The sequence below is a fragment of the Tursiops truncatus genome, chromosome 3 (assembly GCF_011762595.2).
Source record: "Tursiops truncatus isolate mTurTru1 chromosome 3, mTurTru1.mat.Y, whole genome shotgun sequence".
NCBI lineage: Eukaryota > Metazoa > Chordata > Mammalia > Artiodactyla > Delphinidae > Tursiops > Tursiops truncatus.
This window is the reverse complement of record NC_047036.1, coordinates 162619464-162646287: the sequence shown is the minus strand read 5'-3', so window position 1 is coordinate 162646287 and position 26824 is coordinate 162619464. Positions and strand designations below refer to the sequence as shown.

General features: G+C 53.2%; 2 protein-coding genes across 12 annotated transcripts in view; one reads left to right on the top strand and one right to left on the bottom strand.

Moving 5' to 3' along the window:
- RFX1 (regulatory factor X1) overlaps positions 1-5701 on the top strand; it is a 32140-nt gene extending 26439 nt beyond the window's left edge. For 7 of the 9 annotated variants that reach the window (XM_073803191.1, XM_073803187.1, XM_073803186.1 and 4 more), the window contains 11 exons: positions 213-332; positions 423-538; positions 765-883; positions 966-1075; positions 1525-1676; positions 1751-1848; positions 2955-3104; positions 3199-3407; positions 3841-3994; positions 4078-4123; positions 4273-5701. In XM_073803191.1, the coding sequence (XP_073659292.1) occupies positions 213-332; positions 423-538; positions 765-883; positions 966-1075; positions 1525-1676; positions 1751-1848; positions 2955-3104; positions 3199-3407; positions 3841-3994; positions 4078-4123; positions 4273-4442 (1444 nt within the window). In that variant the 3' untranslated portion in view covers positions 4443-5701. Of the gene's footprint in view, positions 1-212; positions 333-399; positions 539-764; positions 884-965; positions 1076-1524; positions 1677-1750; positions 1849-2954; positions 3105-3198; positions 3408-3840; positions 3995-4077; positions 4124-4272 lie in introns of all 9 variants that reach the window. The other 2 variants (XM_073803190.1, XM_073803188.1) reach the window with 2 other exon arrangements.
- A 97-nt stretch (positions 5702-5798) lies between these two features.
- On the bottom strand, positions 5799-13746 carry DCAF15 (DDB1 and CUL4 associated factor 15). Of its 3 annotated transcripts, none has more exons than XM_073803193.1 (13): positions 13595-13746; positions 11912-12009; positions 11687-11822; positions 10942-11048; positions 10723-10862; positions 10467-10637; positions 7852-8286; positions 7655-7788; positions 7424-7552; positions 7246-7331; positions 6907-7011; positions 6714-6829; positions 5799-6326 (listed from the first exon to the last, which is right to left on the bottom strand). In XM_073803193.1, the coding sequence occupies exons 1-13, from the start codon at positions 13724-13726 to the stop codon at positions 6271-6273; spliced, it is 1845 nt and encodes a 614-aa protein (XP_073659294.1). In that variant the 5' UTR covers positions 13727-13746; the 3' UTR covers positions 5799-6270. The 3 variants fall into 3 exon arrangements, with proteins under 3 accessions (XP_073659294.1, XP_033710069.1, XP_073659295.1); XM_033854178.2 differs by having other exon boundaries at positions 7655-7746; XM_073803194.1 differs by lacking the exon at positions 10467-10637.
- Between the last annotated feature and the right edge of the window lie 13078 nt (positions 13747-26824).

Sequence of the window (26824 nt, the reverse complement as noted above, 5' to 3'; positions counted from 1 at the left end):
AGCTCAGTCTGCAGTTGGGGGCCTCTCCTTGGCACCCATAGTCCCTGTGGCTTCCCCAGCCCAGCACCCCCGGCTCTGTGGAAATATGGGTCTAGCCCCCTGGGCTCTGTTCGGCCCCCTAGCAGAGAGGAGAGGCAGGTGTGATGTGAAGCTCCCGGTGGACGATCGGTGACCACCCCCAGCCCAGCCCTCATCCTCTGCCTCCCTCCCAGGGGCAACTCCAAGTACCACTACTATGGCCTGCGCATCAAGGCCAGCTCACCCCTGCTGCGGCTGATGGAGGACCAGCAGCACATGGCCATGCGGGGCCAACCCTTCTCGCAAAAACAGAGGTAGGAGGGCAGGGCTGGCCCGGTGCTGGCGGGCAGGGAAAGGCATGGCAGCCCATCTCCACTCCAGTCCTCTGCCTATCCCTTCTCCAGGCTCAAACCCATCCAGAAGATGGAGGGCATGACCAACGGTGTGGCCGTGGGGCCACAGCAGGCCACTGGGCTGTCGGACATCAGCGCCCAGGTCCAGCAGTACCAGCAGTTTCTGGGTGAGGGCTCCCTGGACTCTGGGGTGGGCCCAGGGCAGGGTCTGTGGCCCCCGGAGAGTGTGCAGATGGTTCACTTGTCCTCCCGGAACCTCTTCACCCCCAGTGCACACGGGGGAACTTCTGCTTGGTAGCAAAGTGGTGCCAACTTAGCAGGGTCCCAGGATGGGGCTCAAGGGGGCAGGCAGCTGGGGGATGAAGGGGCTCACGGCGTCTCCTCTGCCCCCAGATGCCTCGAGGAGCCTTCCTGCCTTCTCAGAGCTCGACCTCCAGGGCAAAGTGCTGCCCGAAGGCATCGGGCCTGGGGACATCAAGGCCTTCCAGGCCCTGTACCGGGAACACTGTGAGGTAGGGCATCTGGGCAGTGGGCAGGGGCGAGGGAGGGCCACGCTGCTGCTCAGCCCCCTTGAGCATCCAGCTTCCCCAACAGGCCATCGTCGATGTCATGGTGAACCTGCAGTTCACCCTGGTGGAGACGCTGTGGAAAACCTTCTGGAGGTACAACCTGAGCCAGCCCAGCGAGGCACCGCCGCTGGCTGTGTGAGTGCCTTTGGGGGAGGGGGGAGGAAGGGAGGAGGCTGGGTACCATGTGAGTCAGCCCCCAAGGCTGGGGTGGCCAGACCTCAGACTTCATGCAGGAGGGGGGGCTCCTCTCTACCCCTGCAGTTTGTGGGGTGCACATGGCCTTCTGAGCCCGCCTCCAGAGTGTGCATTGGTACCGGTCTGATGCTCGGTGTTTGGGATGGCGTGCCCCACCAAGCCATTTCCTCCCTGCGGTGGGTAGATGCCTGTGCCCCAGTGTGCAGGGTGTTAAGATCCCTGTCTGACCCTGGGGGCAGTGGGGTCTGTGTCAGCCTGACCCCAGGAGTCTTCCAGAGACAGAGTACCCGCCTGACCCCAGGGTGGGGTGAGGGTGCTGTGCCCTTCTGACCCTGGGTACAGGACCATGGAATGTCCTTGTGACCCCCGGGTGGGGTGGGTGCCCACAGGCACGATGAGGCCGAGAAGCGGCTGCCCAAGGCCAGCCTGGTGCTCCTCTCCAAGTTCGAGCCCGTGCTCCAGTGGACCAAGCACTGTGACAACGTGCTGTACCAGGGCCTGGTGGAGATCCTCATCCCCGATGTGCTGCGGCCCATCCCCAGTAAGTGCACGGCCCCCCGGTCCCCGCACCCCACTCCACCCCTAAGTCCTGACCAGCCCCCCTACCGCCCACAGGTGCCTTGACCCAAGCGATCCGGAACTTTGCCAAGAGCCTGGAGAGCTGGCTCACCCACGCCATGGTGAACATACCTGAGGAGATGCTGCGGGTGAAGGTGAGGGCGTGACGGGGGCTGAGGGGCCCGCTTGGCCCACAGCCCGGGGCCTCCCTCCCGGCTGCGGGGGGGCTGGGGGCCTCGGTCTCCTCTGCCTGACAGAGGCGGTAAGATTTGTCCCCGTGTCTGTCCCATCAGAGTGAGCTTTGGGCGTTGTCTTTACAAACCAGCTTCCTCAGGAGCCCACTTCTGAAACACAACCTGTGTGTGGTGTTTTGTATGCAACACGGCATCTTAAAAAAATTAAAACCAAATGCACACTTGAAGTAGTTCTCTTCAGAGAGCTTCAACAGAAAGTGCTTTAGGTGTTCAGAAAGAGATAAAATCTTAAAAAAACCCAAAAAACCAAAACCAAAAACATCTATAAGGAAACAATAGCCCTCTTTGTCAATGCTGCACATTCACTGACTACCAAGATGTGAGGAATTAGATGGGGTGTGCTTGCTCTTGAGCAAAAAGAAAAAAAAAGAAAAGAGAGAGAAAAAAAAAGAAGTTTGTTTTCAAAGTCCCGAAAATGCCAACAAGACAGCTAAACAGAAAGGGATGTCTGAGGAATGACCCCTGGGTACGCTGGACACAGGGCTGGGGTTGGGGGCCTGTGGAGAGAGTAGAAGCTGGATCCCGGGGAGCCCTTCAGAACGGGTAAGACTTATGTATTCATTCATTTATTCCACATGCATTTATTGAGCACCTGCTGTGTGCTCGGCATGGCTCTGAGTGCAGGGAGCACAGCAATGACCAAGATGCACAAAACTCTGGCCCTCCCGGAGCTGACATTCAAGGGAATAATAATACAAACAAAATGAAACCGAAGGTTATGGAAGTAGTGCCCTTTCTGGGCAATGCCCTCTGAGATTTACTTGTGTCCTTTGATGAAAAATAATAATGCTGTTCAGATACAATACATTGATTTTTTTTGGAGGCATTCTTTGGGTGGGTGGTCTCCCAAAGTTTGAAAACCCCGACCCTTTGATCTCCCAACGAAAGCAACAAGGTACATTCCTCCCTTTTAGGAGAAAGAAACAGGCTCAGAGAGGTCGCATTGGGTGGGGCAGGGGGCTGTGCGGGGTGGGTTCCGCGGAAGCCACAAGCCCTGGGCCCCACAGGTGGCAGCGGCCGGCGCCTTCGCGCAGACCCTGCGGCGCTACACGTCGCTCAACCACCTGGCGCAGGCGGCGCGTGCTGTGCTGCAGAACACCGCGCAGATCAACCAGATGCTGAGCGATCTCAATCGCGTGGACTTCGCCAACGTGCAGGTGAGCGTGGACGGGGCAGGCGAGCGCGGGGCGGCCCGGCGGTTCGGGCCCGGGGCGGCGGTTGAGCCCCGGGCACCCGCCCGCTGTGTCCCAGGAGCAGGCCTCGTGGGTATGCCGCTGCGAGGACCGCGTGGTGCAGCGGCTGGAGCAGGACTTCAAAGTGACTCTGCAGCAGCAGAACTCACTGGAGCAGTGGGCGGCCTGGCTGGACGGCGTCGTGAGCCAAGTGCTTAAGCCCTACCAGGGCAGCGCCGGCTTTCCCAAGGCTGCTAAGCTCTTCCTCCTCAAGTGGTCCTTCTACAGGTGCGCGCTGGCTGGGCGGGATGCGGGCGGGGAAGGGGCTGGGTGGGAGGACGATCCTCCCACCAGGGCCGGACCCAGAGAAGGCTCCTTTGCTTTGGGATCAGGCGAAAATGGGACCAGTGAAGGCTCCGCCTCTTCGAGGAGGGTGGGGCTGGATGAGCGCCCCAGCCCCACCCTCTCTGGCTGGACCAGAGAAAGCCCCACCGCCTGGGGGGACTCGGGTGCCTTTTAGAAAGTCGAGGGTCCTGCTGGTGGTGGGCGGGGCTCGGGCCCTCCTCCCTCTCTGAGGGACGCCTTCCCTCTCTGACCGGGAAGCCTGTGCGGGGCCGGGCGGTGGTAGCTGGGCTTGCTCGGGCCTGGGGTCCTTACGGCAGGGAAGAGGGGCGCGGGGCGGGTCCCGGCCTGAGGATTTCCTCTCTGTCGCCTCCCACAGCTCCATGGTGATCCGGGACTTGACTCTGCGCAGCGCCGCCAGCTTCGGCTCCTTCCATCTCATACGGCTGCTCTACGATGAGTACATGTACTACCTGATCGAGCATCGCGTGGCCCAGGCCAAGGGCGAGACCCCCATTGCCGTCATGGGCGAGGTGCGCACGACGGGTCCGCTGAGGGCACGGGAGGGGTGCCCCTAGGCAGGACCCTCATTCCTTCTCCTCTCCCCTCCTTCCAGTTCGCCAACCTGGCCACCACGCTGAACCCCCTGGACCCGGACAAAGGTAGGTAAAGCGTGCCCCTACCGAGGGCCAGAGTCCAGGGGGTGGCGTACAGCGAGGCTGGGGTGGAGGAGGCGGCGGTTGGGGAGCCATGTGGCGGCCTGGTGGCGCCGCCGCCCCGCGCTGAGCCAGGCCTGGTCCGTGTACCCCAGACGAGGAGGAGGAAGAGGAGGAGGAAAGCGAGGACGAGCTGCCGCAGGACATCTCGCTCGCGGCCGGTGGCGAGTCACCCGCGCTGGGCCCCGAGGCTCTGGAGCCACCGGCCAAGCTGGCGCGGACAGACGCACGTGGCCTCTTCGTGCAGGCGCTGCCCTCCAGCTAAGCCTGTGGCCTCCCCCGCCGCACCCCGCCGCCCCGCCCGCCCTACCCTGCTGCCCCTCCTCGCCAGGGTCCCTCACAGCTTCTGTGGCTTCGCTGTCACCGCTCCAGCCTCGGCCGGGGCCGGGAGGGGGCCTCCGAGACAGGGAAGGTAAGGGGGTCCCTGCCCCGGATGGAGCGGGCACAATCACAGGGCCGGGCGGAGCCGCAGCTGCAAACTCTGACACAAAAGACGTGCCTTAAGGAACCCGCCGACGTGCCCAGGTGCCCCCTGGGGCAGCCAGCTTGGCCCTTGGCCCCAAAGGCCGCAGCATCTCCCTCCCCCACCCCCCCCCCAGGGGGCAGGCAGGCAGGCCCCCTCCCTTGCAGAACTGTTAACTTATTCAGCTCGCTGGCTTTGCACAGCCTGTCCTAGGCCCAGCCCTGAGCCCCGGGTGGGCGCAGGTGGGCATCACCTGGGGACCCGCCACTGTCAGCAGCAGCCCCGGGATCCCTCCCCCAGCAGCCCCACCGCTTCCCACTCCTTGGTATAAGTGCAATTAAAGCTGTGGGTGTCGCATCTTCTCCAGAGCTGGGCCCTCCCTTGCCCCGCAGCCCTAGAGGGGGGCACTGCCCGGCCTGGATAGGGGGAGGGCAGAAGGGGCACCACCTCCAGCTTCCAAAGAGCAGCAGGCTGGACAGGGCGCCAAGCCCAGAGGGACCTGCTGCAGGCAGCGGGCCCGGAAGTGCCCACGCCTGCCCCAGCCAGGGCTGGGTGCTCCACTCGCTCAGATCCTGGACCCCGAGTCCTGGGCCCTCCTCGCCGCTGGTCTGTAATGGAATCTCTACGCTCCTACTCTCCCTGGAGACCGTGCTTCTCCTCCATGCGTGCGATCCCCGCCCTCCACATGACTATTGTGCGATTTGTGAGCGCCGCCTGAGCGGAGTCGGTAACTTGTTGGGTTTTTTTCCAACCATCATGGCCTTATCTGTTCCGGTTTTCTCAGTGTTTTCAACCTGTGAGATAGATGTTTATGGCAAAAAGCGAAAAAAAGAAAAAAGAAAAAACAAACCTGATCTATTGTATAAAAATCACTATTTTGTGTGCTCCGTGTGCTCCAGCTTTTGGGGTGGCTTGCCGACTCCCCCTCCTTACCCCTCGGGGCCTCCCTTCTCCTGGTGGTGGAAGTGTCCACGCGTGTGGTAGTCTAGTGTGCCGAGCTGTTTTCTACCTTTTTGTAGTCTTTCTTAAAACACAATAAATTCCGCTGTGATATTTGCCTACTGCTGACTTGCCGGCCTTGGTGGGAACCTTGGGGCTGGGGGCTCCAGCTGGGCCCCGAGCACCTGAGTGGCAGGCAGTAAAGGGAACTCAGTGAGGTTCAGAAATAAAACATTTATTATGTGAAGAGGAACAACAGGGCCGGGAAGGGGAGGTGTGATGGCCACGAGGTTCACCACCTCAGCGCGGGGGAGAGGCTGGGGGTGGACAGGGCAGGGGTATGGGATCCATCTGGCCTCCCTGGGGTGTGGGTAGGGGGGCAACGTCCACACCTGTAGCCGAGAAAAGGGGCAAACTCGTGAGGAACGAGGCCCACGCCCAGCTTAGGGTGAAGGCGGGCGCTCAAGGCTGGTGGGGCAGGGGGCTCCCTCCCTCTGCCCCTTTCCAACTTAAATAGGCATAAATAAGAAGCGTCCAGACTCTCAGGCCACCAGGGGCTGCCCCGCCCAGCCCCCTTCCCGCAGCCTAACACTAGTGCCGGTCATCGGTCGGTCGGCAGAGGCTGCCGGGAAGGCGGCCAGCTCCCAGGCCGCGGAGGTAGTTGGAGTCAGTGTCCAGGGCGGCCGGGCCCTCACAGCACAATCCACGTGTATCGCTCACTGTCTGCCAGAACCTTCAGTGAGCACCCTGCAGGGAAGGGTGGGGACAAAGCCTTGGAACCTTGGCCTGCCCAGGCTGTAGGAGAGGCCTCTTTCCCTGACTTGATATGGGCCCAAAAGGTTCTGGAAAGCAGGCACCCTGCAAGGTTATGTCTGCCTCCTGCCTGCAGCCTTTCAATAAAATGTCTGTTGAATGACTGAATGACTGGCCGGGGGCCCCCAGGTGCCACACCTGAGCTGGCCGCCTGGCCTTGGCCTGGGCTGCCCTCCCCTCACCCAATGCCACGGTGTCCACTAGCTCAGCCAATGTGCTCCCCCATTCAGCAACACTTAGGGATTAGTGCGTGCTCTGGGCCTGGCCTGGCCCCGGGATAAGGACCTCAGTCCTGGACTGTCGTCAGGTCACGGGGCCCACCTTTGTGCAGCGCCTCGTTGGTCATCCTGTTGACATAACGGCCGCTGCTCTCGGGCACCAGCCACTTCATGACCATGTCCACGCAGCTCTTGCGGTATGAGCTCCAGACGCTGCCGCTGAGGGAGAGGGGGTGAGCAGTTCTCCTCACCCTGGCCCAACCCACCCCCAGCCCTGGCCCCCGGCCCTGCCTCACCTGGTCTGCCCTTTGACCTCAGTGAGGTCGCCCACGCTGACTGTCACAAAGATGCCCGTGTTGAGGTCCCACGCCACCTTGAGGCTGGTGTGATAGGTCTTTGGTCTACAGCGGGGAGGGATGGTGAGCAGAGGAGAAAGGGAGTGGGACCACAGGGTCCCTGAGCTTGAACCCAGGCTACCCAGAGGGGCCTTTATCTTTGAAGCAGTAATGGAGCGGCCAGTCCAAGTTTTGGTGGGCAGGGGGAAGTCTTCTCACATCCCCCCTTCCCCCCACTGAGAGGTCTTGAGTGCAGGACCCCGCTGGGCAAGGGTGAGGGTGGGGTCCCTGCCCACTCACCGGAGCTGGCCCTCCTCGGTGGGGGACGGGAACGCCAGGAGCAGCAGGCCAATGTTAATGAGGACCTGGTTGGTTTCTGGGCAGACCTGGGGGGCGGGGTGTGGATGGTGACACACACTGAGAGTGCTGCCCAGAGCTGGGAGGCCCTGGGCCTGCCCTGCCCGACACCTGGGCCCACCTCCAGGATGACAATATCGTAGTCGCTGAAGGAACAGAACTGGTGACCCCAAGTGGCATCATGGCGGATGACCTCGTTGATGACATACTCGAAGTCCAGTGTGAGCTGCTCCACTGTCAGGTACTGACCCTGTGGACAGTGGGCAGAGGGGGAGGGGGAGGATTGCGCCAACTGCCATCCCAGCAGGTCCCCCGGGAGCTGCCCCTGGGCCTGCCCGCTGCCAGCACCAACCTGGACGGCAGCCTGCTCCCGCATGGGCCGTAGGTTGCGGCCGCGGAGATCAGTCACCACGAAGGGCAGGGAGATCTTGTCATCCTCCAACTCTGAGGGGGCAGGACGTGGGGGTAGGGATGGCGGTAGGAGGCCTAGAGGCCCCTCCAGGCCAGCCTCCCACGCCTGGGACCCCACCAGGTGGGCTCCCCGCTCACCATCCTCTGGCTCCGTCCCCTCACCGGACCCCAACACATAATACAGCTTGGTGTAGTTGACGTATCCAGGCTCGGAGGCGGGCACCTCTGCTGCAAGGGGGCTGTCCCGGGGCACCGCCTCCCCACCTGGGGCCAGGGGCTCAGAGGGCAGGCGGCAGCGGCTGCTAGAGGGCCCCGGGCAGGGGGGTGGCCGGACTTCCTCCGAGGCCCCACCCTTGGCCTCTTTGGCCCTGCGGAAGATGTCAGCCACAAACTCCTTGGCTTTGGCGATGGCAGGCGAGTGCTCGGGGGCCCCAGAGGGCCGGGCTGGGGCCGCTTCGGGGCAGAGGGTGGGGAGGACAGGGGGCATCTCTGGGCTCTGGGGCCCAGGGGGGCTGGGAGGGGCCGGGGGGTAGGTGGTGTGGTCGTACAGGATTTGGCAGAAGCTGCTATCACCTGGAACATAAAAATAAAGTGATGGATGTGGGAAAGGGGTCAATAGATGAGTTCAAGTCCAGAATGCTCTTCCGATCTCCCTCATTATGCTGGGGGGTTCTTAGAAATCCACCATGAGGAGACCCCTCTAGAAGATGTACATATTCTGAGATCAGTCTGAAACACCCAAAAGGGAAAAAGGACTTTTACACACACACACACACACATACACACACACACACACCCCATCATGTTCATTCAAACCTTCCTCTTGAGCATCTGCTGTATGCCACACACTGAGGACTGAGGAGTGAACAAGACACAAAAATCCCTGCGCTTGGTAAGCTGACATGTCATCATCATACCAGATAAAAGCCACTTAAGTTTGACAGTTTACTACACAGCCCTCTGTCCTTCCCAACGCGAGCCAGACCAGCACAGGCACAGACTGCCCGAATCCCAGGCCTCTATGACCCCCTCTGACTGGGAGGAAGATCCCCCTCTGGGGAACGTCAGTGTGGAGAACCCAGCGCATTCACGAGCAGCAGCATGGCCAGGCCCTGGGCTCTGCCTGCCCTGCTTCATTTGGGCCCCCCTCAAGCAACCCTTGGAGAGGGGAACTGTCCTCCCAGTTCAGACTCGGGACTGAGGCTCAGAGAAACTTGTCCAAGGTCGCACTGAGAGATAATACAAGTCTGCCAACGAACTCCTGTCTGCCAGAGTGGCGGCGCTTCTTCCGGAGGGGAGGGGGAGTGAGTGGAAAATGTTCAAGTCAAAACTCCCCCTCTGTGTGAATACCCTCCTAGGGTGAGGTGAGTGTTAACCACTGATGACAATGCCCCTCACCTGGGCTGTGTGCACACGGGCTGAACCCGGTCCCATGTGGTCCTTCCTAACGGGGCAGGGGGTGGCAGCCCCATCCAGGCCTGGCTTGTTGGGGGCTCACGGCTTGGCGAGAAGCAGGGTCTCGCCCATGCCGGCACAGGTGGCCAGGGCAGGGGTGGGAGCCCCCTGGACAGGCCTGAGGACAAGCACCCTGCCCCTTGCTGGTCCGTGGGCTTAGTTATATACATAGAATCCTCTTTTCATGTCCATTACCCTCCCACACCCCTAGGGACAACCATTTTAAATGTAGTTAGTGGGTATCTTTTCTTTTTCTTTTTTTTGGGCTGCACCGCGCAGCTTGCAGGATCTCAGTTCCCCGACCAGGGACTGAACCCAGGCCCTAAGTGAAAGCACAGAGTCCTAACCACTGGACTACCAGGGAATTCGCAGTGGGCATCTTTATTTGACTGCATTCTGGCAAAATTGGAACACGTCTTAAATTTAAATATAAGTGGTATCAGTATCAGGTGACAGATCTTCTGGTGTTTCTTCTGCACTTGAACATGTCTTTAAGGTACACTCTCCACAGATGTGCACGTTGGGGCTCTCCCTGCTGACCCAAGGGAAGCGCCCACCCTGTCCTACCTCCCCAAACCCCAGCAATGGACACCAGGCAGCCCCTGGCTCCTGCCACCAAACACTCAGACAGGTCTGGGTGCAGCGCTGCTGGGCCACAGGCACGTCTGTTGCCATAAGGCCCTGGGAGAGCGGGAGAGCCCCCAGGGCCCCACGCTGCCACCAGCCAGTGGCATTATCCAGCCTTTTAACATCTGCCACTCTGCTGGGGGACATCACCTGATTTTCACTGGCATTTCTGCGATCATCAAAGATGTAAGAAGGCCATCTGTCCACTAACCACTCCCTGAAATTTTTAATCAACATTTCTCTTTTTGCGGAGAAGAACGCACTGTACTGTCCAGCATGGTAGCCACTGACCGCACGTGACTACTTGAACTTAACATGACTAAAACTAAATTGAACAACTCAGTTCCTTGGTCACATGAGCCACGGTCAAGTGGCTACTGGTGGCAGCTATAGCAGATACAGCAGATCTGGAACATCCCAGCCCTGTGGAAAGTTCTACTGGACAGCGCTGGGGTGGGGAGTGGCTGGGTTTGGATGCCACATTCCCACTTCCTGGCTGTGTGACCTTGGATGAGGGACTTCACCTCCCCAGGGCCCTGGTCTCCTCATCTGTGATGCGGGGTAGTGACAGCACCGAGCTCGCAGCGCCGCTTGGCCAAGTCATTAGGTCACAGGGCCCCAAGGCTGACAGCACACGCGCAAAGGGCCTGTCCTCAGACCTGGGGGCCTACCTGCCGAGTGGACCGAGACGGCGCAGGCCACCAGGGAGTAGCTGGTGTTGAGCAGCACCACCTGGTCCTTCTTGAGCTGGAAGGCGGGCTGGAAAGTGGGGAAGGGGTAGACCACCTGGTACTTGGTGTGCAGCATGAAGCCATGCCGCAGGCACTGCGCGCTCGGGTCACCTGCAGCGACACAGGCCACGCAGGCTCAGCTGTGGCCCCAGGGCGGGGAAGCAGGCAGCCTGCGCCCCAGGCCCCGGCCCCTCACCTGGGTGGGCGCGGCTGGCGTCCCGGCAGGCAGCACAGCGTCCTGGCGGCGGCACGGCCACGGTGCTGATGTAGATGTCCCGGTGGTTCTCGTCGCTCATCATCATCATGTTCATGAGCATGCCGTTGGCTGAGCGAGTGCTGGGGGCCAGCACAGCCTCAGAGCCTGGCCCAGGCGCCCGTCCCACCCACCCCTGACCACCCTATCCCTAAGTCTCACTTGAAGCCGAAGACAATGACCTTCGAGGCGTCACTGGGCCACTCGCACACGGTCAGGTACAGGTCACTGTAGATCTCCTCATCCTGGAAGAGCCGTACCTGCCGGACCTGAGAGGCATGTTTGGGTCGGAGGTCCGAGCGGGCCCAAGGCCCACCCGAGGCCGCACCAGCCAGCAGTACCGGGCCAGGGAGCCCCAAACAGCCCCCACCAGCACCCCTCTGCCTTCCTGAGGACAGGCTGAGGAGACTCACAAGCATTTCCCCTCACAAGTGGGGGACACAGGGAGGCCGGGCCCAGGAAAGGACACGGCCAAGGAGAGGGGGCTCACCAGCAGAGGGGGCTCAGCCAGACACATCGGTTCCAAGCCCAACCCACCCTGAAACCTGTTCTCCTCTCTGAGCTCGTGTGTAAACTGGGGTTAACGGCACTCACCTCCTGGGCTGGGGCATTTGAGGAGTCGAGGTCAGGGCCTAAATTGGGTGTGGCAGCCTGCTGGGTCCTAACAAAGCTAATGGGTCCCTCCTGGCTTGAGCCCTCAAACCATATGAAATGGCTGCCGTTTACCCATTTTCAACTCTAAAAATGGCAATTTCCTACACTTCGACCTAACACCTGGAGTCTCAGCAATGGCCCCATGAGTACGCTGTTCTCATTTGCGGACATGAAACCCGAGGCTCAGAGGGGTGCCGTGACCGGTGGGAGCCGTGCTGTTGGAAGGGACGCCCAGCACCAGGCCTGGCCCTACCAGCCTGAGCTTGCTGTGGACGTTGAACTCCCACCAGTACAGGTGGTAGATGTAGAAAGAGAAGTCGTCGTCCCCGCTGCTGCTGGTGTAGGAGAGAACATAACGGCCGCACTTGGAAAAGCCCAGGAAGATGTGTCTGTGTGGATGGGGAGAGGGGCAGAGTAACCAGGTCAGGGCCAGCCTGACGCCCCACCCAGCCACCCCCCTGCCTGGCCCCAGCCTCACCCTGCATAGAGAAAGTCTTCGTCCACAATGTTCTTGAGAGAGACGCAGACCCTGGGTGGCAGCTTCCGGAAGAGGCGAGGAGAGAGCTGCCCACTGATCTGAGGAAGGGGCAGCCAGGGCTCTTGAGGCGCCACGTGGCGGAAACAGCCTGCAGCCCCCCAGTCCCCTCACCCAAGGCCGAGCAGCACCTTCGGGGTCCAGCCCAGCCAGGCAGGCCTACTCCCTGACAACTGTAACGTTCCAGGGAGGTCCAAGCTCTGGAAGGTGCAAACGGCGTGAGCCTGACTCTCCACCAGGGACCCGAGCCATCCTCCCACCTCCATAGCCTCAGGGTTCCTCTTGCCTAAGCCCCCAACCTTTGAGGACTAGGACTGGCATCACCGCCCCCAGTCACCCCTGGCCCACACTGGGCCACGGAGCTGCCTTCCTGAAGGCTGCCTCACTGCACAGTGAGCTGTGGGCCTCGAGAACCGCTAAGGAGCCTGGCATGGGGGCTTGACCAACTACACTCACCTGTTCCCGACCCACTAGCCCATACACGGGGCGCACAGGCCCCTCGGGGGCCAGCTGAGGCAGACAGAAGGGTAAACCTGACCAGTGACCTTCCAACTCCTGCCCAATTCCCCCTTCCAACAGACTCCCTCATCCCAAAAACTTCACCAAGGACGGATTTGGGGGGCCAGGCAGGCACAAGTTGGGCACTGGGGGATCAGAGCACCTTGGACCCTGCTATCCAGTCTAATGGGGGAGATACAACCCAGCCCTCAAGGAGATCCCAGGGTGGAACAGCCCTGTCAGCGAGGCCCAGGCTGCTGGGGAGACACAATCCCTGTCCAGGGAGCTTCCAAGCTAAGGGCGGAGCCACAGCCCAACCCAGGAGCAGTCAAGCTGAGGGTGGAGACTGTCCCTGCCCAAGGAACTCCAGTCAAAAGGAGAAGCCACAGCCCTGCGCTCACAGAGTTCCCAGCCTAATGGACAAGGCACACTACTCCCAATCCATGGAGACACAGACCTGCCCCAGTTGCTGCTGACCTGACAGCAGACTGTCCGCCCTCCCGGAGCTCCCAAACTGATGGGGGAAAGATCCCAGCACACTGAGAGTTTACAGTATCATAGGGAGACAGAGCCCTGCTCAGGTAGCTGAAGATCAGGCCTTCTCCAGGGAGCTCCCTCCCATTCAATGCGGGAGGCAGACGCAGCTACAGGAACTCCCAGCTCCCCTGTGGTCAGAGCTGGACAGAGAGAGGAACCCCAGGCGGAGGAATCCCAAAGCCGGTAGCAAGGGCTCTGCCAAGGGGGCGGTAAGGCTCCATAACGGAAGGCCCGTGGGAGCAGGGTTTTGAAAAATGAGTCTGACCCTGGATCGCCCCCTTCCTCCTTACTCCCCCAGCGGCCTCTAAGGCCCCCTCCATCCAAGTCCCCTTCACGGGGCCCCGCCCCCAGCCCCTCCATCCAAGCCCCATCCCCGGGACCCCGCCCCCAACCCCCTTCATCCAAGCTCCCGCAGCAGCCCCCCCAATCCAAGCCGTCTCCCCGGGGCCCCGCCCAACCCCTTTCCTCCGAGCCCCCCTCCCCCGGGGCTCCGCCCCCAACCCCTCACCCCGCGAACGCCCTCCCTCCCTCCGCCTCCCTCGTCCCTCCTCCCCACCCTTCGACGCGCTCCTCCCAGACTCCAGGCCTCACCTTGACCCGCTCCAGCTGCTTGAGGACGTGCTCCCGCCGCCGCCCCGTTGCCCGCTTCCCCCCGGCGCCCCCGGGGCCGCCGCCGCCGCTCCCGGCCCCGCTGTTCCGCTCCGATTTCGAGCTGGGCGCCATTTTCACCCCCTCCCTCCACTTCCGGAGCAACCGGCCTCTTAGCCCCACCCCCTCCGCCTCTTCATTGGCCCTTTCTCGGCACTGCCGCCCGCGGGTTGGGTGAAAGCCCTCACTCAGGGCCTTTGCCCGCTACGCCTGTCCATCACAGCCATCTCGGCCCTTGATTGGTAGAGACGGTACAGTCCCCGCGGCCTGTCGCCGTATTCCCGCCTTCCCGCAAGGACGCCCCCGTCAGAGGCCCCATTTGCGGCCCTCGCCGAGATGACTTTGACTCAATAGGCAGAGGCGCCCATCAGTCCCCACGGCGTCACGCCCCCTTGTGGCTGGTGGGTTTCCATGGAGACCCAGGTGGTCCAGGCCTGTGGGCGGGGCGATGGGAGCCTGTGGTCCAGAAGGACCAGAATTCCCAGCCCAGGGATCTCCGCGCCCCGTCCGGGTGCGCGGAGGCCTGGCGAGCATCCCGGGGCCACCGGGCCGGGCCGAAGGAAGGGATTTGCAAAATAAAAGGAAGAAATTCGATTAAAACATCTTTCAGATGGTCTGGGGGGCTCCCTGACTGGATGATGATGATGGTAATAATGACAACATTAATCACTTGTATATCACTTTACACTTACCAGAAACAGTTCTGAGCTTACGGTTCTATGTAGTAGGTCGCTGTTATGCCCCTTTTATAGATTATAGTAATAACAATCGTTTAATGTCTGTTATGAGTATCATCTTCCTGTGCTTTTAGCTCATTTAACTTTCAAAACCGTTTTGGAGATGGGTCCTTTTATTATCTTCATTTTACACTTGATGAAACTGAGCCTTACAGTGTAGCGTTCCTGAATGGTACATATATACCCCAGATGCAAACTGCTACTATAATTAGAGAAGAATCAAATGGATCTGGCTCTCATATTCTTCCAAGCCTCTCACATTCATTTATTCAACAAATACTTATTGAGCACCTACTATGTTCTAAGCACTGGGGATACAGCAGTAAAAAAGGCAGATAATAAACAAGGAAATTAATTTATGTTATCTAATTCCTAGGATTAGAGAGGAAGGAAGAAGGCTGCTTAAACAGGGCAGTTAGTGAGGGGCCCTGTGAAGGTGAGAAGGAGGAATATTCCAGCAAAAACAAAGGTTTCAGGGTGGCAAGATTGAGAGACCATAAAAAGACCAGCTGGGCCAGAGCAGGAATGAGCAAGGAAGAAAGTAAGAAAGGAAAACAGACAAGGAGGAAGCAGGTAGGGAGTGTATGAGGCTTGTAGGTAAGAAAGACACCTGGATTTCACTCTTAAGGAAGAGGGAAGGCATAAAAGGAAGTCTCTGGAAGGTTTTTAATAGAAGATGATGGAATCTGAGATGAACTTTAAAAGATCATTGTGATCCAAAGAATTAAATACCCATGAGTCCATACTGGTATAAATAAATGATTGAATAAATAATTGGCGGGGGGAAGGCACCAATCTTCCTTATAGAAGATGAGGGAATAATAATAAAAGTAGGGGACATCCCTGGTGGTCCAGTGGTTAAGAATCTGCCTTCCAATGCAGTGGACACAGGTTCGACCCCTCTTGGGGGAACTAAGATCCCACATGCCATGGGGCAACTAAGACTGCCCGCTCTAGAGCCCATGCGCCACAACTAGAGATCCCTGGCACTCTGCAACTACTGAGCCCTCGCGCTCTGCAACTATTGAACCTACATGCTCTAGAGCCTGTGCACCACAACTAGAGAGAAGCCTGCGCACCACAACGAAGAGCCTGCGTTCCACAATGAAAGATCCTACGTGCTGCAACGAAGACCCCGCAACTAAGACCTCATGCAGAGAAATAAATAAACAAACAAATAAATAAAAATAATAAAGGTAGGAGGAATGAGGGAGGGAAATAGAAAATCATCATCACACAATTACCACAGTAATCATTGCAGCAAGCAAGATCTACCAACGGATGCTAAAATTCATGGATGAAACTTGAAGGAGAAATAGGACTTTTGCCTACCCTAAAGGTATCTCTCCTAAAATATTTATTCAGTACTGGCAGTTTTTAAATATATGTCCACAAATTATTTGATGTGCCTCCCTCCAGGAGGTGGAGCTTAATTCCCCTCGTTGGGTGTAGGCTGGATTTAGTGACTCACTTATGAGGAAGAAAGAATGGAAAGGGGACAAGTAAACTGGCACTGAAGAAACCTGGCAGATACCACCTCAATCAAGTGATCAAGTTTACCATCAATAGTGATAAGTCATGTGCATGTCACGGGCTCTTGATGTGATGTGATGACACTCGCACCTCTCTGGCATCGTCTCCAAAACCCCTAACCTCCATCTAATGAGGAAACATCAAGTGATTGTCCCAAATGGAGGGACAGGACATTCTACAAAAGTCCTGACCAGCATACTTCAAAAGTGTTAAGGTCATGAGAAAGCGTGACCAAGAAACGGGCACAGTTTAGAGGAGTCTAAGAAGACATGATAACCAAATGAAATTTGATGTCCTAGATGGGATCCTGAATGAAAAAAGGCCATCACGGCTTCCCTGGTGGTGCAGTGGTTGAGAGTCCGCCTGCCGACGCAGGGGACACGGGTTCGTGCCCCGGTCCGGGAGGATCCCACATGCCGTGGAGCGGCTGGGCCCGTGAGCCATGGGCACTAAGCCTGCGTGTCTGGAGCCTGTGCTCCGCAACAGGAGAGGCCACAACAGTGAGTGGCCCGCGTACCGCAGGAAAAAAAAAAAAAGGACATCAGAGTGTCCTTTTTTGGGGAAATTCATATTAAGCCTGCAGTTTAGTGAATAGTATTATACCAACAATGGTTAATCTCTTAGTTGTGACAATGTGCCATGGCTAGGCAAGATGTTAACATTTGGGGCACTTGGGTGAAGGGTAGACAAGAATTCTTTGTACAAATTATCTGCAATTATCTTAGTCTGTTCGAGCTGCTATAACAAAAATACTATAGACTGGGTAGATTTACAACAAACATTTATTTCTCACAGTTCTGGAGGCTGAGAAGTCCAAGATCAAGGCACTGGCAAATCTGGTATCTGGTGAGAGTCCACTTCCTGGATTGTAGACAGTGCCTCCTTGCTGTACCCTCATATGGCAGAGAGAGAGACAGAGAGAGAGAGAGAGAGAGAGAGGCAGACAGAGAGCTCGAAATCTCCCTTATAAGGGCACTGATTCCATTCATAAAGGCTCCACCTGCCTAACCTAATTATCTCGCAAAGGCCCCAACTCCTAATACCATCAAACTGTGGGGGGGTTAGGGCTTCAACATTTGAATTTCAGGGGGACACAAGCACAGTCCATAGCACAGACCTGTAAATCAAAAAATTCTTCAAAATAAAATGTTTTTAAAGAGTTTAAAAGTTTTTAAAGGGGGAAAGGTCATTATGGCTGTGATGGTGTCTTGAATTCAGATGGTAGTAGCAGAAAGAGAAAAGTGGTCATATGCAGAGATGAGGGGCAATGCTCATGGATTGGATATTGGGGTGGAGGCGAGAAGGGAGTTAAGTCAGTGACTTCCTTAAGCAAGATGAAGGAAACCAGACAGGGAGTCCCCCTCATCCCCTTTCCAGAGTCCCACCTGCCCCAATGGAAGAGACCTTGTATCCGTTATCCATTGTTGTATAATAAACGACACCAAAAACAGTGGTATAAAATTACAATAATCATTTAGTATTATTATCTCTCAGTCCTAAGTGTTGGTTGGGCTCAGCTGCGCAGTTCTCGCTTGAGGTCGCTCATGCAGTCAGATGGTACCTGGGGCCGGAGTCACCTTGAAGGCTTTCTCATGCCTCATGCTGTCTGTCAGCAAATGCTGTCTGTCAGCCAGAACAGAGCAGAGTGATCTGTCCAAGTGTCTTGGGCTTCCTCACAGCATGGTGGAGGGGTCCCAAGGGCAAGTCCTATGAGAGAGAACTAGAAGCAATCTGTATCGCCTTTCATGATCTAGGCTCAGAAGTGGCATTGTATAACATCTACCAAACTCTATTGATTGCATTAGTCAAAGTTTCACCCAGATTCAAGGGGATGGGACATAGAATCCACCTCTTAATGGGGGAATGGAAGGACATATTGTAAGAAAATCATGCGGTCCCAAAATTTAAATAACTATGCAGTAAAGGTTTTTTTTGTGTGTGTTTTTTTTTTTGCGGTACACGGGCCTCTCACTGTTGTGGCCTCTCCCGTTGCAGAGCACAGGCTCCGGATGCGCAGGCTCAGCGGCCATGGCTCACGGGCCCAGCCGCTCTGCGGCATGTGGGATCTTCCCGGACCGGGACACGAACCCGCGTCCCCTGCATCGGCAGACTGACTCTCAACCACTGCACCACCAGGGAAGCCCTAAAGTATTAATATATTTTTTAAAAGCACATGGCATTTGAGTTATTGTTATGGCCACCTTTGGAAATTACAATCTGCCATAGTCATCTTATCAAATGTTGATAAATGTGAATTATCAGATATTGAATATACAAAATAATAATTTTAAATACATGTATATGCCTTGTATAAGAATAAAAATTTTACCAATATCCTTGAAGATTCCATTATCTTTATTCCTCCTCAAGGTAACAATATTCTGGAATTTTGTTCTATCACTCTCATATGTTTATATCCCTAAATAATATATTATTTGTTTTGCCTGTTTTGTACTTTTATATAAATGGATTCATAATGGTGGGGGTCTCCTATGACTTGCTCTTTTCACTCGACAATATGCTCTTATGATTCATCCGTATTGTGAGTAGTTGGGGATGCATTTATTTTCACTACCATATAGTGAATGCCCCATGATTGATTTATTCATAGTCCTGCTGGTGGAAAGTGCAGCTACTTCCAGTTTGAGGGCTATCATGATCAGTGCTTCTATGAGCCTTTTTGTACACAGGGTTCCCAGGGAACCTGTGCAAGACTTTATCTGAGGCGCATACATTGGAGTGGAGTTGCTGGTATGTGTCAAATTGTTTCTCCAAAGTGGTTGTGCCAATCTACACCTGTAGCAACAGTGTATGAGCATTCCGGTTGCTCTACATCTGCAGCAACACTTGACATAGTCAGACTTCTTCAGACGTGTCCTTTACCAGGTCAGAAACACAGCACTGATGTGTCATTCATCCCTGCTGGGAGTATCCCAATCAAGAAAGGTATCCGTATTCTAGTTATAAAAAGGTGTGACCTCCCTTAGGAAGCCTCCTCCCCCAAGCTTGGTGCCCTCTCTGTGTTTCCTTCTCCCATCATGGCATTGTTACTGCTTCCATGGACTTGTGGTTGACACACATTTAAGATATGTAGATTCTGTATGTGTAGAACCTACAGAAAAACATGGTAGCTTCTGAGGAGGGGTCCACCTGCTGGGGCGGTGGCAAGCATGGGATCAGAAGAAGGATACAAGATGCCCTCATGAAGCCACTATTAATTACTGTGGCCAAACCTGTATGCAAACTAATACAATATGTACAAAACATTTCTTTTTAATAAATATACGCAATTTGTATACATATTGTATATAGTATATACACATTTCATATACATTTTGTATTCCAGTGTACTTAAGTTTTTATATATATATATATAAATACATTCGTTTCATTGTATTTAAGTTTGTTTTTTTTTTAACTTTTTGGCCACACCACGCAGTATGTGGGATCTTAGTTCCCCAACCAGGGATCAAACCCGTACCCCCTGCACTGGAAGTGCAGAGTCTTAACCACCGGACTGTCAGGCAGGTCTGTACTTAAATTGTATGTGTATGTGTATACATATATATTACACACATATTTGTAACAAGTACAATTTATTAAAGAAACCACCACTTAAGCTTGCCTATTTGTAGTAAAAAAAATTTTTTATCACATTTAAAAATTGTGGTAAAATGTATATAACATAAAATTTACCATCTTACGGCTTCCCTGGTGGCGCAGTGGTTGAGAGTCCGCCTGCCGATGCAGGGGACACGGGTTCGTGCCCCGGTCCGGGAAGATCCCACATACCGCGGAGCGGCTGGGCCCGTGAGCCATGGCCGCTGAGCCTGCGCGTCTGGAGCCTGTTGCTCCGCAACGGGAGAGGCCACAACAGTGAGAGGCCCGCGTACCGCAAAAAAAAAAAAAAAAAATTACCATCTTAGCCATTTTTAGGTGTACAATTCAGTGGCATTAAGTAAATTCATATCATTGTGCAACCATCACTACCGCCATCTCGAGAACTTTTTCATCACTCCAAACAGTACCTCTGTCCTTACTAAACATCTCTTCCCATTTCCCCTTCCCCAGCCCCTGGCCACCACTGTTCTACTTTCTGTCTCTATGAATTTGAAACTCTAAGGACCTCAAATGAGTGGAATCATAAAGTATTTGTTCTTTTGTGACTGGCTTATTTCACTTAACATAATGTCCTCTAGTTCATCCATGTTGTAGCATGTGTCAGAATTTCCTTCCTTTTTAGGACTGAATAATATTTCATTGTGTGAATATATCACATTTTGTTTATCCATTCAGCCACCGATGGACACTGGACTATTGTGAATAGTGGTGTTATGAACATGGTGTGCAAATATCTGTTCGATTCTCTGTTTTGGTTTTTTTGGGTGTATACCCAAAAGTGGAATTGCTGGAACATAATTTTATGTTTAATTTTTTGAGGAACTGCCATACTGTTTTCCACAGCAGCTGTACCATTTTACATTCCTCCCAGTGCTCAAGTGTTGCAATTTCTCTACAACCTCATCAACACTTGCTATCTTCTGGTTTGTTTGATCCAAGCCAACTTAATGGGTGCAATCATTTGATTTTTAATAAGTATTATATTCACACGATTGAAAATTCAGCAGGAGGAAGACATAGAATGGGCCGTAAGCACATAAAAAGTTACTCAACATTATTAGTCATTAAGGGAAAGCAAATAAAGTCACAATGATGTACCACTACACATTCACTAAAATGGCTAAAATGAAACAGACTGACTACACTAAGTGTTGGCAAGGATGTGGAGGAACTAGGATTCTCTTAGACTGCTGGTGGGAGTGGAAAATGACACAACCATTTTGGAAGACAGTTTGGCAGTTTCTTAAAAAGTTAAATGTACGCTTACCATACAATCCAGCCACTTCACTCCTACATATTTACCAAAGTTTCTAAAAGACATATGTTTGGGACTTCCCTGGTAGTCCAGTGGCTAAGACTCTGCGCTCCCAATGCAGGGGCCCAGGTTCCATCCCTGGTCAGGGAACTAGATCCCACATGCTGCAACTAAAGATCCTGCATGCTGCAACGAAGATCCCGCGTGCTGCAACTAAGACCTGGCACAGCCAAATAAATAAATATTTTTAAAGACATATGTTTATTCAAAGATTCATATATGACTGTCCACAGCAGCCTTATTTGTATCATCCAAAAATGGGAAACAAGCCAAAAGTCCATCAACATGTGATTAAAAAAAGTTGGTCTATCCATTCACTGGATACTATCACGTAATATAAAAGAACGAACGATGGTACACGTAAAACTATGTTTTATGTCAATTATATCTTAATTTAAAAAATAAAGATAATTTTTAAAAACCACTATGGTTACATTTGACAACATGGATAAACCTTGCTACCAAATGGAAGAAGTCAGACAACAAAAAGTACACACTCTATGATTCCATTTACATTAATTTCTAGAAAATGCAACCTAATCTATGGTGACAGCAGACCAGTGGTTGCCTGGGGTGGGGAATAAAGGGAGGGAGGGAGAGAAAGCTGACAAAGAGGCATCAAGATACTTTTGGGGGTGATGGAAACATTCACTAAACCATGGTGATGGTTTCATCACAGGTGCATCCATGTTGAGTTTCGAAATGATGAGTTTTTTTTTGAATTGAAGTATATTTGATTTACAATGTTGTGTTAATTACTGCTGTACAGCAAAGTGATTTAGTTATACATATATATACATTCTTTTTTTAAATATTCTTTTTTATTATAGTTTATCACAGGATATTGAATATAGTTCTCTGTGCTCTACAGGAGGACCTTGTTGCTTATCCATCCTATATAAAAGCTTCCATCTGCTAACCCCAGCCTCCATTCCATCCCTCCTCCAACCCCCTCCCCCTTGGCAACCACCAGTCTGTTCTCTATGTCTGTGAGTCTGTTTGTGTTTCATAGATAGGTTCATTTGTGTCGTATTTTAGATTCCACACATAAGTGATATCATATGGTATTTGTCTTTCTCTTTCTGACTTACTTCACTTAGTATGATAGTCTCCAGTGGCAGAAATGAGTTTTGACTCATGTATGCTTTAAATATTTTCATTTTTATTGTATGTCATCTATATCTCAAATTTTTTATTCAACAGATATACAAGGATATTTGGTGGCAAGCCCCCTCTCCTCTCAGCACTGCCACCCAGTTCTCCCCTCAGAGACAGCCAACTTATGAAAATGTTCAGTTTATGAAAATGATCGCTATTGTTAGCCTGGCTCTGCAACTTTTTTTTTTCTTCACGAGATTAGCTCGACTCACACTAATCCATATAGTGGTTTGAATGGTGATCCACAAAAAGATGTGCTGACGTCCTAACCCCCAGAACATGTGAGTATGACCTTATTGGGAAAAAAAGATATACTTAAATGAAGGATTGTGAGATTATCCTGGATTAACCGGGTGTGCCCTAAATCCAATGACCGGCATCCTTAAAAGAGACAGAAGAGGAGAAACACAGACACACACACAGAGAGAAGAAAAGGCCACGTGGAAACTGAGGCAGAGATTTGCGTGATGCAGCTACAAACTCAGGAACAGCAAGGATTGCCAGCAACCACTAGAAACTGGAAGAGAGACAAAGTAGTCTCCGAATGGAACCAACCCTGCCAACACCTCGACTTTGGACTTCTAGCCTCCACAAGTCCAAATAAATAATTTGGACTTCTGAAACGAATCTGTTGATGTTGTTTAAAGCCATCTGGTTTGTGGTCATGGGTTACAATGGCCACAGGAAATGAATACAATATGTGTAGAGTCCCTTGTGCGTCCTAGATCTTGCTGTCTATTATTTTAATAGGACACTTTTTTTTTTTTTGTCTGTTTATCTATTCCCCTCTTACGGGATTTTTTTCACTCGCTCACACAACACATGTTCATGGATCACCTGGCACTCAAGACGCACTGTTCTAGGTTTGGTGAGACATTGGTGCCCACCTCCATGCAGCTAATATTCAGGTGGGGGAGACGGCCAGTGGGCAGAAATATAAATTAGGATGTGAGAAATGCCAGGAAGAAAAATAAGGCAGGGAAGAGGAAACAGAGTCAAAAAAATTGCTTCTGATCAGGGGATTTGGTGAGGGGGGGGGGGTTCTCTGCGGAAATGAAGTTGCCAGCCTTGTGAGATGGAGAGCAAGAGAGAATTCTTATTCCAGTTAACGCGCCTGCAGGGAACGTCCCTGTGTCTACGTGTTGGGGCTGTGTAAGAAGAGATGGCTGGTCCTTGGGTGTCGCAGAGAGGGTAATATTCCTAATATTCCACTTGCTTCTCTTCGCCAGCCCGGTGCCCCGCCCAGCCCCCCGTCGATTTCTCCCTTCCTTGCAGTCACGCAGGACCACGTGACTAATCCTTGCCAATGAGACGCGAGCAGGAGGGTAGAGGGGCCCTTCAGAGTGGAAGCCCTGAGAAAGTGTTGGGGAGTCTCTTCAACTGCGCCAGCCACGCAGCGGCTGCTGTTCAAGCCAGTGCGGTCTCTGTTGGACTGGATCGCAGAGTGACTGTGGCTCCGAGGCCCCTGCTGCTGATCTATTGAGATCGCGGTGTGGGGATGACCGACTCTGATGTTAGTCACTAACTGTTGGGGTTGTTTGCTGTGTGGAATGATCTTGCCTGCCCAATACACACGTATATACATTTGACCGTTGAACAGTGTGAGGGTTTGGACGCTGACCCTCTGCATAGTCAAGAATCCGCGTATAAGTTTACAGTTGGCCCTTCAACCTTATAGATCCAAGTTTCCAGATCTACAGATTCAGCCCACCATGGTGTGGTACTGTAGCACAAATTTAGTGAAAAAAAATCCGTGTATAAGTGGACGCATGCAGTTCAAGGAAATATATATATATATATATATACACACACACACACACACATATAAAATGTGCGTGCGTATATATATAAAATACGTGTATATATAGTATATATGGACATATATAATACAGTTGCTATATATATCCTTTTACATATATATGTATGTGTATCCTTTCATGTATTTATATAAAATCTATATAAATGAAAGGAGATTTATCATGAGGAATTGACTTAAGTGATTATGGAGGATGAGAAGCCCCACAAGCTGCTGTCTGGAAGCTGGGGACCCGGGAAGGCCGATGGCATAATTCCAGTCTGAGGCCTGAGAACCAGGGGAGCCGATGGCGTACATCCCAGTCCTGGGGCAAGAGAAGACCGATGTCCCAGCTCAAGCAGGCAGGCAGGACGAGAGAAAAGGGGTGAGTTCCTCCTTCCTCCGTCTTTCATTCTGTTCAGAGCTGCTGTAGATTGGGTGATGCCCAGGCACATTGGGGAGGGTCACTGAGTTTACTGAGTCCACTGATAACCCATGCTAAGCTCCTCTGGAAACATCCTCACAGATGTGCCCAGAAAGAATGTTTAATCTGGGGGGTCCCATGACCCAATGAAATGTTTTCATATGATTTTATATTTGACACATTTAACCATCACCAACGAGTATGTGGCAGGTACATCTGTAGTTTTACCAGATACTTTCAGGTTCCTTTCTGACCCTCCTTCTCCATGGCCATCGCTGGCTTCTCTTCTGCCCACCCCTCAAGCGTAAGCATCCCTCGGGGGTCTCCCTTGGACTCCCTTCTGTTCTCCTTCTAGACTTTCTCCTTGGTGGATATAATCCATGCCGTGTCTCTACAGTGAGGTGAGAGGAGGGGAGGGAATTCCCTGGTGGGCCAGTGGTTAGGACTCTGCGCTTCCACTGCAGGTAGTGTGGGTTCAATCCCTAGTCAGGCACAGCCAAAAAAAAAAAAAAAGAGAAAAAAGAAAAGAAAAGAAAAGGGTGGTGGGGGAGAGAAGAAATAAAAGAGAGAGAAATGGTGGCTTAAACAAGAGAGATACCTCTTTTTCATGCCTGGTCAAAATGACTGGCGCTGGTTGTTTGGAAAAGCCTGAAATTCCAGGGGCTGCTTTGATATCTCTGAGTCTCGTAGGGCCTCAAAGGTCTAACTGTGTTTCCCTGCTTTTGTCAGATATGCATCCCCACCCCCAACCACCTGACTTGTTTCTCTATCAGCCAGACCAGCCACACCCCATGTGGTCCTCGACCTAATGGGTTTCACCTCTCTGCCAGACTGAGAAATTATTCAAACAAGACAATCACATCCTCTGATGGGAACCAGAGGGCACCCCTCCCTTTTGTCACTACCAAGCCCATCTCCCACAGCCCCTGCTTCTTGGTTCAGCTGCTGAGTGTACCCCCAACCATGGGGCTCAGTGCCCTCCTCCAATTCTGGCCTGTGAATGTGACTAACTAATCATCAGATGATGTCGTCTATCCATATTAGGTGTCATGTGTTTGGCCATCTTGTACTATTTAGGGCATGTGATTCCTCTTTCACCAACGGGGTCAATAGGAGGTGATCAAAACACTGGTCAGTCCATGGGTAGCACAGCCTTCCATGGTATGTGAGACCCAGGTTCCTGCTATCTTGTTGCTCCACCATTCAAGGCCTCTAGTCCCAAGGCAATGTCATGGCCCAAAATGGCTGATGGAGTTCCAGCCATCACATCTACATTCCATCAGTAGGAAACAGAAAAGCACCCCCCTTTCCTCAAAGTTGTACACACCACTTCTGCTTACATATGGCCACATCCACCTGCAAGGGAGCCTAGGAAATGTAGTTCTTTATTCTAGACAGCCATATGCCTGTCTAAATATCAGTAATTTTATGGACTGGGTCCAGATCCTGAGGGACTTATCAGCCAGATGAAGGCTGACTGAGGAATTTGGCCTTAGCCTGTGTCTCAAGGCTGGATGCCATCATAGGATGAGGAGGGGCAGGCCCAAGGTGTGCCTTGGGATCATTAACTGCTACTGAGTTAAGACCCCTCCTTTCCTCTTCTAATTGGGAAAAAACTACATTTTCCATCAGCTTCTTGCTCCCTCCTACATCAACCCTGCCTCTTCTTCCCACCAACCAAAATAAGACCAGATTGCTGCACTAGCTGCTCACGGTGTTACTGCAACCCGCTGACTCCACGGTCATCCCTACTCTGAGATCAGAGCCTCAGGGAAACCAAGAGACACCAACAGCCCTTCCCCATGCAAACTCCCCCACACATACAGACACAATTCTGCATGTATTTCATAAAGGTGTACTAAATGCTGATTCTGCCAGGCTCTACATTGGTGGACCATACTCCTTTGCTGTCCCTGCAGAACTCCCTCCTGGGCAGGGCAGGGCAGTGGAGGACTGAGCTGGGCTGGGCAGAGCTGGGATGGGCTGGACTGGGCTGGGCACTGCAGAGTGTAGAGAAGGGAGTTTGTTGCAGGAAGATAAGGCCAGTGGGTCATTTACAAGAGTGGTGATTATGTTCCTAGCCAATCAGCACATTCCATCTCTCTGTGGCCACAGGGACTGATTCCAGATGGACATGTGACCAAAGCTAGGCCAATGACATATAACCTTGGGGCTTTCAGCAGGACTAAAGCTGGAGCTATCTTGGCACTGCACAGAGAATCCTGCCAGTAGAGCTGAGAGGTAGAGAGAGACTCCATCCTTAAGGTGTCATTTGAGTCCCTGGATCCAGCTATGCCTGAAGGACAGCCCCTCAACATTTCCATTCATGAGTTAATAAGTACCCTTGTTTGTATTAGTTAGTTTGGCTTCGATTCTCTATCCTTCGCAACTTTAAGAGGCCTGCCAGAAACTCACACAGCTTGTTTCTCATTGCCACTTCCCTGGGGTTAGGATCAGTGCAGTAGTTCAGTAACTCTGTGGGGCTGGCCGCATTACGCGGCTAGGGAGATTAAGGGGTCTTCTACACAATGTCCAAGCTAGTGGTGGTCAGTCCCACAGGGAGAGCCGGGAGTGGGCCCATTGTTCTCTT